The sequence below is a fragment of the Ips typographus genome, linkage group LG5, assembly GCF_016097725.1.
Source record: "Ips typographus isolate SLU linkage group LG5, UJ_Ityp_2.0, whole genome shotgun sequence".
NCBI lineage: Eukaryota > Metazoa > Arthropoda > Insecta > Coleoptera > Curculionidae > Ips > Ips typographus.
The window spans coordinates 9,626,349-9,638,358 of record NC_138426.1 but is presented as its reverse complement, the minus strand read 5'-3'; the positions used below and the strand labels follow the sequence as shown (position 1 = coordinate 9,638,358).

Genomic DNA, 12,010 nt, shown 5'->3' with positions numbered 1-12,010 from the left:
ACTGTCTGGCATTATTTGAAACTATTTTCAATTCCAGAAAGTATCAGACAAATGCAAGAAATTGTCTGACAATGTTTGAAACTATTTTCAATTCCAGAAAGTATCAGACAAATGCAAGAAATTGTCTGGAAATGTTTGAAACTATTTTCAATTCCAGAAAGTATCAGACAAATGCCAGAAATTAACTGACATTGCCAGAAACTATCTAACATTGTTAACAACTATCTTTCAATTCCAGGAAATATCTGACAATTGCCAAAAACTGTCTGGCATTGTTTGCAAATATTTTCAACACCAGAAAAGTATCAGACAAATGCCAGAAACTGACATTGCTAGAAACTATCCAACATTGTTAGAAACTATTTTTCAATTCCAGGAAATATCTGACAATTGCCCGAAACTGTCTTGTAACTTTGTCTGGTTTTCAATGCCAGAAAGTATCTGAAATTGTTAGATACCATCTGGCACTGTTATAAACTATCTGGTATTGTCAAAAACTATTTAATATTGTTAGAAATTGTCTCATGATTCAGAAACTGGCAATATTAGTGTTGTTATGGACAGTGATATCCCCAAAAGTAATAAAAACCTGAAACATTGTATACGTAATATATATTTAACTTTACATAAATATAATATATTTTATAACAGCAAAAACAGAATAATACAAATATACATATAGAAGTCTAAGCCTAATACATCCAACAGGTGGCACAAAATAGAGATTATTTTTGTCTATAATTAGATCGGTTAAAAAAATTATAGAAAATTTCACAGTTTAGTTTGGCCTCGAAGTGAATTCGTTATTTGGACTGTCCGCAGTTTGGGACTTTTTGAAAGGAAGAAGAATGTGCCGGGAGCTAATTTCTAGGTGTTTTCTTCAAAAAGCTTCTTCGGAAGAACCAGAGTTTTAGTGCGTTTTTTTGGAAATGAAAACTTTATTTTCTGGGTCCTTTTAGTTCTTGCATGTCTTTTTGAAGATAGTGGAGGACGTAATGGAGGACAACGTCATAACAGTATTTATACTCCGTCTAGAAAGAAATAGTTGATGGTGAAACAAACTTTTGACAATGATTTCACTTACGATATTTTCAATTAGTTGTGGTCTGTGCCTTCTAACAGTACGAACAGCCTGAAAAATATCGACTTCTCCATGTTGAATAACTTGCTCAATGCAGGCGTTTGCCGCACAATAAATTCCACACCTACTTCTACCATCCCTGTAAAAGGTTTGATAAGCACTTTTATACTGAAAAACAAACACAAACATACGGAGAAACAATGCAAACAGGTCCGTAGTCAGTTCTCTGTCTCCATTTCTCCACCATATTCATTAACTCCACTAGGGAATTGGTGGAAGTAGGCACTTTATGGCCCATTGGCCAGCACATCAGCTGAAACAATTGTACGGTCCTCGGGGGAGCTTTTACTCCTGCCATTAATTCTGTCAAGGATATCACCTAGATTTTCATTGTTTTATTGATGATTGAACTGTTAAGAGTGTAAATTACAAACCTTCTTATTCATTCTAAACACCCAGGTCTTGATTTTGGAGTAGTGATTGTGCGACACGTGATCGATTGTGAACACAGGTCCGTACTTTTTAGGGGTTCGCCCTTCAGGCCAAAACGAAGGAAATTGTTGCTGGAATAATTGATGATAATAGTTTATTAAAGGATGGACAGGGGTGTAATAAGGACTTACCGAATTGTGCGGAGGGACGCATAAAACCACCACAGCTGAACATTCATAGTCGTAAACGAGCGACCAGAATTCTCCTAAAGTGGATTTTAGAGGCCATTCTGTAACTATGTACTCTCGAGGTTTTGTGTAGCCCTAAATTAAATCATTGTTGTTAATTAAGGAATTAATTACTAGAATTATAGTTTAATTACTCAAGCCAGGAGATCAGTCAAAAACAATTACAAAATACGTTCAGATTGACTCTCGTTTACAGCAGTTTTTTAAGAAATGATATTTATACTCGAATTTTAAGTCTTTGCAAAATTCAGCAATTTTAGGCTTCATTGAAAAATATTTCAGGCTAATAACACATCTTTGGCTTGCTGCTGATCGAAAACACCATCTTCCATGGCTCTGAGTATTTCAGAATTAAAAATAATTTTTAGTAAAAATAATTTTTCTCTATCTCTCTAAGGTCTAAAACTGCTTTTAAGGTTTCAATATATTTCCATAATATTTGTGGAGTTTCAACAATTTTTTATAGTTACATGATCTTGTCTCTTGGATTTTGACATTTGTCATTGTAATGACAGTTCAACTGACCTGTCAAACTAACAGTCACACGTCAAAATTACAACCATACAGACAAATAAAATAGTTTCAATATACTTTCCATAATATTTGTAGGGTTTCAAATTTTTTATAGTTTCATAGTCTTGCAAACTGGATTTTGACATTTGTCATTGTAATGACAGTTCAACTGACCTGTCAAACTAACAGTCACACGTCAAAATTACAACCATACAGACAAATAAAATAGTTTCAATATACTTTCCATAATATTTGTAGGGTTTCAAATTTTTTATAGTTTCATAGTCTTGCAAACTGGATTTTGACATTTGTCATTGTAATGACAGTTCAACTGACCTGTCAAACTAACAGTCACACGTCAAAATTACAACCATACAGACAAATAAAATAGTTTCAATATACTTTCCATAATATTTGTAGGGTTTCAAATTTTTTATAGTTTCATAGTCTTGCAAGCTGGATTTTGACATTTGTCAGTGTAAAGACAGTTCAAGTGATCTGTCAATCTGACAGTCCCACGTCAAAACTGGCGAAATTACAACCATAGACCAGCAAAATAGTTTTGAAGTACTTTCCATAAGGTTTGTTGGTTTTCATGTTGTTTTTAATAGTTTCATGGTTTTGCAGACAGTGTAAGTGTAATGACAGTTCAAGTGATCTCTCAAACTACTAACAGTCACACGTCAAAACTGTCAGAATCACGGCCATAAACCTGTAAAATGATTTTGAGGTACTTTCCATAAGGTTTGCTGTTTTTTAAGTTGTTTTTAATAGATTCATGGCCTTGGGGTCTGTATTTTGACATTTGTCAGTGTAACGACAGTTCAAGTAATCTGTCAAACTAATAGTCACACGTCAAAACTGTTAGAATCACAGCCATAAGCCTGTAAAATAATTTTGATGTACTTTCCATAAGGGGTGCTGTTTTTCACGTTATTTTTAATAATTTCATAGTGTTGCAGCCTGCGTTTTGACATTTGTCAGTGTAAAGACAATTCAAATAATCTGTCAAACTAACAGTCACACGTCAAAACTGTCAGAATCACAGCCATAAACCTGTAAAAGGATTTTGAGGTACTTTCCATAAGGTTTGCTTGCTGCTTTTTAAGTTGTTTTTAATAGATTCATGGCCCTGGGGCCTGTATTTTGACATTTGTCAGTGTAACGACAGTTCAAGTAATCTGTCAAACTAACAATCACACGTCAAAACTCTCAGAATCACAGCCATAGACCTGTAAAATGATTTTGATGTGCTTTCCATAAGGGGTGCTGTTTTTCACGTTATTTTTAATAGTATCATAGTCTTGCAGCCTGGATTTTGACATTTGTCAGTATAACGACAGTTCAAGTGATCTGTCAAACAAACAGTCACACGCCAAAACTCTTAGAATCACTAAAATGATTTTCGTGTACTTTCCATAAGGTTTGCTGGTTTTTAAGTTGTTTTTAATAGATTCATGGCCTTGCGGCCTATATTTTGACATTTGTCACTGTAATGACAGTTTAAGTGACCTGTCAAACAAACACCACACGTAAAGATTACAACAATAGACATATAAACAAAGTTTCATTATACTTTCTATAACATTTGTGCGGTTTCAACAATTTTTATAGTTTCATGGTCTTGCCAGCTGGATTTTGACATTTGCCAGTGTAATGACAGTTTAAGTGATATGTCAAACTGACAGTCACACGTCAAAACTGTCAGAATCACAACCGAAATTACTTTTATATAATTTTTATAAAAGGATTTCTGGGTTTGGTCTGTTGTTTGTGTTTTCAAGTAGATTTTAATATTTTTAAGGTATTTTTGGCACGATTTTGACAGCTGTCACTGGCAAACAACCCGCTAGACAACATGTCAAAGTTACTGGTAAACTGTTTTAGCGTAAACATTTTGATTTTCCAGTTAAACTAGAAAAAATATTGGCGTGAGCACTGTCTGCTTTAAACCCTCACAGCTAGGTTATTTTGACACATACGTCAAAATGACAAATAACCAATTAGGTAGAGCAAAAACCAAGCTTTCTAACGGGATACCCTGATGACAGTTTGTGGCTTACGACTAGGCCGCTAGGGGGCGTTAAACTTTCACCAACACTATTTTCACTGTTAAAAAAATTTAAAAGAAGTAACTTACGTCTACAAAAACGGCATTAATATAATCGGTGAAATTGTTTCCTTGGAACGAGGTTAAGTACGGTCGGAAGTTGTCAGCTGAAAAAAATCCCATCATCAGATTTTTATGATTCAAAGATGATCTGGATTGATTTATTGATGACTTACGTGGTACAATCAAAACATCTCGATTCTTCTTCCGATTATCACCGCGATGACCACCAGCACAGTCACCTATTGTAAATCTGGGTGTTTGTTTACAAATCAGCATGTACTCCTTCTGGTACTCGTTCAGTTTGGTTACCGGATCTTTTTGGGATTTTTGTTTGAGTCTTTGGCTCAGCTCGCTAACACTAAACCAAGAGTTGCCGCAAGTCACGTATTCTTCTAAAGTGTCGTAAATGAATTTGTATTGGTCCTGAAAGAAGGAATATTATAACATCTTAAGAGAATGGTCTCAGTCGCATCTTCAAAAGAACTAGATGATGCACTACTATAACAGAAGATGACGTCCCATTAACTTGTAAGTTTTGTCAAAATTTGTTAACGAAAAGCTTTGGAAGGCAAAGAACCCTAACAATTTTTCTCCAAACAAACTCTCTTAAAGGAAAGTTTAAAAATAATAATAGCAATGCCGATTAGCTTCTAGCATTGCCAGATGGTTTATGACAATTGTCAGATAGTTCCTAGCAATAGCTTCTGGCATCGCCAGATAGTTTCACGGAATTGTTCGACAGTATCTAGCACTGGCAATTAGCTTCTGGCATTGTCAGATTTTTTCTAGCAACTCCAAATAGCTTCTGTCATTGCCAGATAGATTCTGACAATTGTCCGATAGTTTCTAGCAATGCCAGATAGCTCCTGGCATCGCCAGATAGTTTAACGGATTTGTTTACTAGTGTCTAGTATTGCCAGATGGTTCCTGACAATTGCCAGATAGTTCATAGCAATGCTAGATAGCTTATGGCATCGCCAGATAGTTTGAGGGAGTTGTTCGACAGTGTCTAGCACTGCCAATTAGCTTAGGGCATTGTCAGATATTTTCTAGCAACTCCAAATAGCTTCTGTCATTGCCAGATAGATTCTGACAATTGTCCGATAGTTTCTAGCAATGCCAGATAGCTCCTGGCATCGCCAGATAGTTTCACGGAACTGTTCGACAGTATCTAGCACTGCCAATTAGCTTAGGGCATTGTCAGATTTTTTCTAGCAACTCCAAATAGCTTCTGTTATTGCCAGATAGATTCTGACAATTGTTCGTTAGTTTCTAGCAATGCCAGATAGCTCCTGGCATCGCCAGATAGTTTCACGGAATTGTTCGACAGTATATAGCACTGGCAATTAGCTTCTGGCATTGTCAGATATTTTCTAGCAACTCCAAATAGCTTCTGTCATTGCCAGATAGATTCTGACAATTGTTCGTTAGTTTCTAGCAATGCCAGATAGCTCCTGGCATCGCCAGATAGTGTCACGGAATTGTTCGACAGTGTCTAGCACTGCCAATTAGCTTCTGCATTGTCAGATATCTTGTAGCAACTCCAAATAGTTTCTGTTATTGCCAGATAGATTCTGACAATTGTTCGTTACTTTCTAGCAATGCCAGATAGATTCTGGCATCGCCAGATAGTTTTACGGAATTATTCGATAGTGTCTAGCAATGCCAGATAGTTTCTGACAATTTTTTGATAGTGTCGAACAATAACAATTAATTTCTAGCATTGTCAGCTAGTTTTTTGCAATGCCAGATGGTTTCTGACGATTGTTCGATAACTTCTAGCAATGCCAGATGGTTTCTGACAATTCTCAGATAGTTTCTTGCAATGCCAAATGCTTCTGCCATCGTCAGATAGTTTCTAGCAATTCCAGATAGCTTCTGACAATTGTGTGATAGTTTCTAGAATTACCAATTAGCTTCTGGCATTGCTAGATGGTTTCTGACAATTGTCAGATAGTTTCTGGCAATGCCAAATACCTACTAAATTGCCAGGTAGTTGCCTCATTGCCAGTAAATTAGTAAACAAGAAAACAGACCTAACAAATATCAAAACATAGTCCAGTAAAAGTAAATAAAATACGTACCACATTTTCGACCATACCCATCCTGGATTGTCTCAATTTCTTCAAGTAACCGAAAACGTCAAATTTGTCTTCTTCTTCACCGAGTTCCATATTGGCATCCACTGACAAATATACACCCGATCTTCCACCACCATCACTAAAAAGGCTCACTAATGATACAAGGTGTTTCATGTAAAACATATGGATCAATACGATAGAAGACATGACATTTTAGTTGTTTTTAGTTTATGTTTGCTCTAATTTAGTTCTTTTATAAATGAATTATAATTGGTAAACATAAGGCTACAAATTTGGGGGTAATATACATTAGTGGTTGGAAACTCCACTCTGGTTGAAAAGACCAAAATAATGCTCTCAAAAATCACAAAGTTTAAGTTTACACAACAAAGAGAAACCTTGAGACAAGGGGGTTATTTAACCCTTAGCGATTTTCAATTTGTAAGCTTCGCTGAGAGATAAATAGCTGTTTCGTACCATTTTCTCGGGATTTATTGTTTCCCTCATCCCACAGTTTCCCTGTTAATTAACGGTTTACTAATTATCTTCTAGGTCGATACAAATTTAGTTGTCTGACGAGGAAATTTTATTAGAGAAGACTTAGTTTAAGAGAAACATAACTCACTTGCAATGAACAACCATAGGACCAGCCTCTTTGGACTTTATGCGATGTCCCACAACCGCCCTCACCCTTCTCCGGAATTCCAGAAGGGCGTTGCCAAATGGACACGAATGACAATGCCATTCGGTAAAATGAAACTGAAGAATAAACCTCTCTTCCGTCACCACCTTCAAGTAAACTTTAGTAAAACTGGCAACTGTGCACACTGAGAGTTTCTTACAGATCCGTTGGTTTTGTACAGCCTAAACGTTCTTATCCTAAAATTTGCCAGTTCCTCTTCTTGAATCACTTTGAGATGAATGCCTCCGTAAGTTTCTTCCAGATCGTTGGATGCTGGCCAATATTGAACACACATTACCTTAAACAAAGGATGTTCAGCACAAGTGGATTTAATAATAGAAGGCTTACTTTGATGAAATCAAAAGTTTTAGTTAACATCACAATGCAGCTTGCCTTTTCCTGCCATACCATTCTCCAGAAATCCGTTACTGTTTCTTCTGTAGGACCTTGGGTAACTATGTAGGCATTCGGTTTTAATAGGCTCTAAAAATTACAATATTTTGTACAGTTTACCACACTCGTACTAAAACTACTTACATCCACATAAGAGGCGTTAATGTAGTCACTATCGTGCTCACCCTCTATAGTATCTAAAACTACCCTGTTAAAATCATCTGGAAAAAACAAAAAAATTAATTTAAAAATCAACTGACACGATTAGAAACAACTAACAAGGAATGCATTTTTGGTTTTGGTTCTTTTCTAAATTGCTTTTCTTGAGGCCGTGTCTGCAGGAATGAGGTTCGGTTTTCTCGGCAATCTGGAAGAAAAAAACCACGCAATTTGAATTTTAATGTAAATTGAGGAAACTTTACGAACCTCAAACTCCAACTTGTAGAGAACTGGGAACTTTCGACGTTGCTCGCACAGTTTCATAAACTCCGAGATATCGATTGGCCGGTCGCTGCTCACGGTGTCGGTCACTATGCTCCCGTTTTCATCTGGAAAAATGAAGATTTCCATACTCAAAAAAACTAAATGTACTCTACTGTTTGTCTATGACAATCGGCAATACTGGAAAAAATCATTCAAAAATTGAAAAAATGGCATTTTTGCAAAAAGTGCAATTTTGGCTATTTTTTAGTAAAAGCTTTCATTTTTCAACAAAAGTGAAAAAATTAGAGGTCTTTTTTAACTACCTTTTGAAATTCAGTATCTCGGTAACATGAAGAGATCAAAAAAATTACAATCATCTATATTCTGACGAAAAGTGGCAGTTTGAAAGAAACGAATAGGGATAGGAAGACTGATAAAATTCAGGAATAACAAGTTATAATCTTTGAAAATATTTTTTAGAAAATTTTTATTTTTGGTGGAGCAATCGAATCTGGCAACCCTGTTCCAACTAGTGTATATGTCCTTTTCTACCAAGCATCATTAAAACAGCACAACAATACTCTAGTTTTGAACCTAACCGCAAATGTCAAAATAAAAGGTATTTCAACCAATAGAAACGCTCATTGTTTGCTACGTTTCAGCAAGATTTTTAAAATTATTATATTTTTGGACTTTCCATTCCAAATGATAAAAAGTATATTGTGAGAAAATATTAATTATACTTTCTACTAGAATTCTGTTTCAACATAACCACTTTTTAAAAGTTTTCTAGCAAATACCCGAAAAAATCATAAATCATTCTTTTTGAGGGTTGATGTAAAAGTAATGCTCACACTTTTCTCCTCTTCAACTTCTAAAGCGTTCAAATTTAATTATTTTGGATGTAAAGGACGACGAGCAGTGAATAATGTAGTCTAAACGAGGAAACGATGCTTGAAAATGTTAGTATAAGCGTCCCAACCCAAATTGAAAAAAGAGGGTGGAAAATTTGGTTTTCGAAGCTAAATGGTGAAATAAGATTGTTGTTTCGAATCTCGGAATTCAGGATAATCGTAACCATTAAAATTCTTTTAAACTTAAGTAATAAAAGTCACGGTTGAATGTTTATTTAAAGCTCAAAACGTAAGCAACCTTCAATCTTTTTAATTAGAAAATTTTTCAATTTTGTCGAAACTCGAGTCATAACAAGAGAAACGTGGGTTGAAACTCAATACTTTGTTTCTGAAAGAATAAAATGGTATTTCATAAATCTATATTATTTTATTGAATACTGATTTTAAAGGTACTTTCGTAAAATTGCATTGGAATAGTATTAAGTCGACTTTATAAAAATGACCTTTATTGCAGCAACGAACATCTATAAATCGCACGAAATGGAAATGCATTTAGCTTTTATTGCAGCTTTACGACTTGGAAAATTCAACGAAATGTAACGTTTCGAGTAATCAATGTAAAAGAAGTGCAATTTTATATGGAAAATCTTTCCTGAGAGCAATTGAAAAAAGTATTAAAAGTTGGTGGAGACTGGTAATGATTTGTGGTGGAATTCACAAACTCCCTCACCCCCCCCTTCTGAAAGAAGGTTAGGGGGGGTGTGAGGGGGTTTGTGAATTCAGATAACATTTTTTTCAAATATTTAATTTTTATTAAGGTCAAATTTGCTTCAAAAATACTACTATTCTAATGAGATTTACGTTCATTTTGAACCATTCAAACAAGCAAAATTCGACTTTAATGATAATACACGTGTAATCAACGGGGGGCGGAAATTTACAAACCCCCTCACACCCCCCCTAACCTTCTTTCAGAAGGGGGGGTGAGGGGGTTTGTGAATTTAGTAAACATTTTTTTCAAATATTTAATTTTTATTAGGGTCAAATTTGCTTTAAAAAATACTACTATTCTAATGAGATTTACGTTTATTTTGAACCATTAAAACAAGCCAAATTCGACTTTAATGATAATACACGTGTAATCAACGGGGGGGGGGGGGGGTGAGAGGATTTGTGAATTTGGTGAACATTTTTTTATTTATTTTTACTCTGAAATTTACAATTACTTTACTAACAGTTAAATCCAAACTCAAGTAGTAAACAATATCAAGAGAACCAATTCAACACGTATTTTACTTATTTTACTTTTTATAACAAAATAAAAATTGTATTTTTAAGTGAAATAGATGTTAGTACTGTGCAACAACTGGCGACATCTGTTGGTACCTATTTGACTCTATGAGTTAAAGTAGTGTTCTAAAATTTAGTAGATTTTTCAACTGAAAACATTAAAATTGAGTTTATATGGTTGATGTGCATTTTTTACCTTTTTCAGCCTGCACTGAAGCTCTGATGCCCTCAGGATTGTGCAATGCACACTTTTAGGTTAAATTTGTACTCTCAAGGGCTCAATATTAAGTTATAGACATTCTCCAGATAAAAACTCGATTCTAGAGATCACAGAATCATTCAGTGTTAAGACAAATATTCACTCTGAAAGCTTTAATAAGGAATTCAAGATATTTTCAAGGTTAGAATTAACTTCAAAACGTCACGAGACCTTTCCAACCAATATTATCTGTCTGTTTTTACTTCTGTCAATTCATATTTTCAATACATTCAAAAATTTCCGATTAAAAGTCTTAAATTGTGTTGGAGATCCAAAATTGATCTCTAAAACTCACGTGACTGCTCCTACCAATACCAAAGCAAATTTTTTAACGGTTATCATACATTTTACATTTTTTTGAACACCAAAACTAACTTTCCTACAGTCACGTGACAATACCAACCCAAGTGTACAACTTTAAACTTTTTCAGTTCAGTTGTGGACATTTTCAGGATTAAAGAATTCTGAAGATCACGTGACTTCCTCATGTGTGTCAATACGTCAATTCTAGGGTTTTAGTCATTAAATTTGACCGTGAGTAATAATTAGAGTCCGGATTTCTAGAAATTTTGCTTTTTGTAAATAATAAAAGCAGCCAACCTTTGACATCTAATGTGAACGATTTAAGCAACGTCATTTGACAGATTTTTTTGATGCTTTTTTCTTCGTTTTGTGCTTATTTTAGATTTTTCTGCTTATTTACTGCTATTTTTGTATGGTTTAACTAGTTTTTTACAAAAGAAGCTTTTCAAGTTTTTAAAAATAAACTAAACTAATAACTGCTTTGACAAAAAATTACTATATTGAGATATTGAAGGCTTCTGAACGACAAAAACATGTTGCAAAATGTATAAGTGTCAATTTACAAATTTAAACTGACCAAAAAATTTCCAAATAATCCTGAAGTAGTCTAAAAAAATGTAAAAACATTCCAAAACACTATAAAACCTCTCTAAAATGCCTTGCAAAGCTTACAAATCAGCCTAGCTTCTAAAGGCTTTTAGAACAGTCTAAAACCTTCCAAATGCTTTTACTCTCAAAAGGTTCTGTATGCTTCTGAAGCAGTTTAACAGCTTCCAAAAGTTTCTAAAACCGTCTACAAGGTTTCAAATGTCTTAAAGGCAGTTCGGAACCTTCAAGGCTCTTTAAACTGAACCCAAACACCTTCCAAATGCTCCTAAAGTAGTTTAAAAAGGTTTTAAAATACTACAGAAACTCCAAAATATGTCTAAAGTCTTCCAAAACAGTCTAGAAGCTTCCAAAAGCTTTTAGAAAACTCTAAAGGGTTCCAAATAACCTTCAACTAGTCCAGAAGCTCTCAAAAAATTTCAAGCCAGTCTAAAAGCTTTCGCATGCTTCTAAAGCAGTTTAAACGCTTCCAAAAGTTCAAATTCACTTGTCTTAAAAGCAGTCCAGAACCATCAATGCTCCTAAAGTAGTCTAAAAACATTTCAAAACACTACAGAAACTCCAAAATGGTTCTAAAGCAGTCGGAAGTCTTTCAAAACAGTCAAGAAAGCTTCCAAAATCATTTAGAATAGTCTAAAAGATTCCAAACGCTTTTCAACTAGTCTAGAAGCTCCCAGAAGATATTAAAGCAGTTTAGAAGCTTTCAAAAAATTTTGTGAACCGTGTAAGAGA

The 12,010-nt window shown here is 34.6% G+C and overlaps 1 protein-coding gene across 3 annotated transcripts in view; it reads right to left on the bottom strand.

The window, feature by feature from the left end:
• Positions 1-595: 595 nt before the first annotated feature.
• The window catches only part of Ptp36E (protein tyrosine phosphatase 36E), a 32,101-nt gene continuing 20,686 nt past the window's right edge, over positions 596-12,010 (bottom strand). For 2 of the 3 annotated variants that reach the window (XM_081979788.1, XM_081979789.1), the window contains exons 3-16: positions 7,970-8,091; positions 7,823-7,910; positions 7,688-7,764; positions 7,499-7,633; positions 7,311-7,448; positions 7,094-7,257; positions 6,472-6,607; positions 4,561-4,810; positions 4,415-4,491; positions 1,705-1,836; positions 1,516-1,644; positions 1,273-1,460; positions 1,085-1,220; positions 596-1,031 (exon numbers count right to left, since the gene is read on the bottom strand). In XM_081979788.1, coding sequence (XP_081835914.1) covers positions 939-1,031; positions 1,085-1,220; positions 1,273-1,460; positions 1,516-1,644; positions 1,705-1,836; positions 4,415-4,491; positions 4,561-4,810; positions 6,472-6,607; positions 7,094-7,257; positions 7,311-7,448; positions 7,499-7,633; positions 7,688-7,764; positions 7,823-7,910; positions 7,970-8,091 — 1,865 coding nt within the window. In that variant the 3' untranslated portion in view covers positions 596-938. The remainder of the gene's footprint in view (positions 1,032-1,084; positions 1,221-1,272; positions 1,461-1,515; positions 1,645-1,704; positions 1,837-4,414; positions 4,492-4,560; positions 4,811-6,471; positions 6,608-7,093; positions 7,258-7,310; positions 7,449-7,498; positions 7,634-7,687; positions 7,765-7,822; positions 7,911-7,969; positions 8,092-12,010) is intronic. The other variant, XM_081979790.1, reaches the window with a different exon arrangement.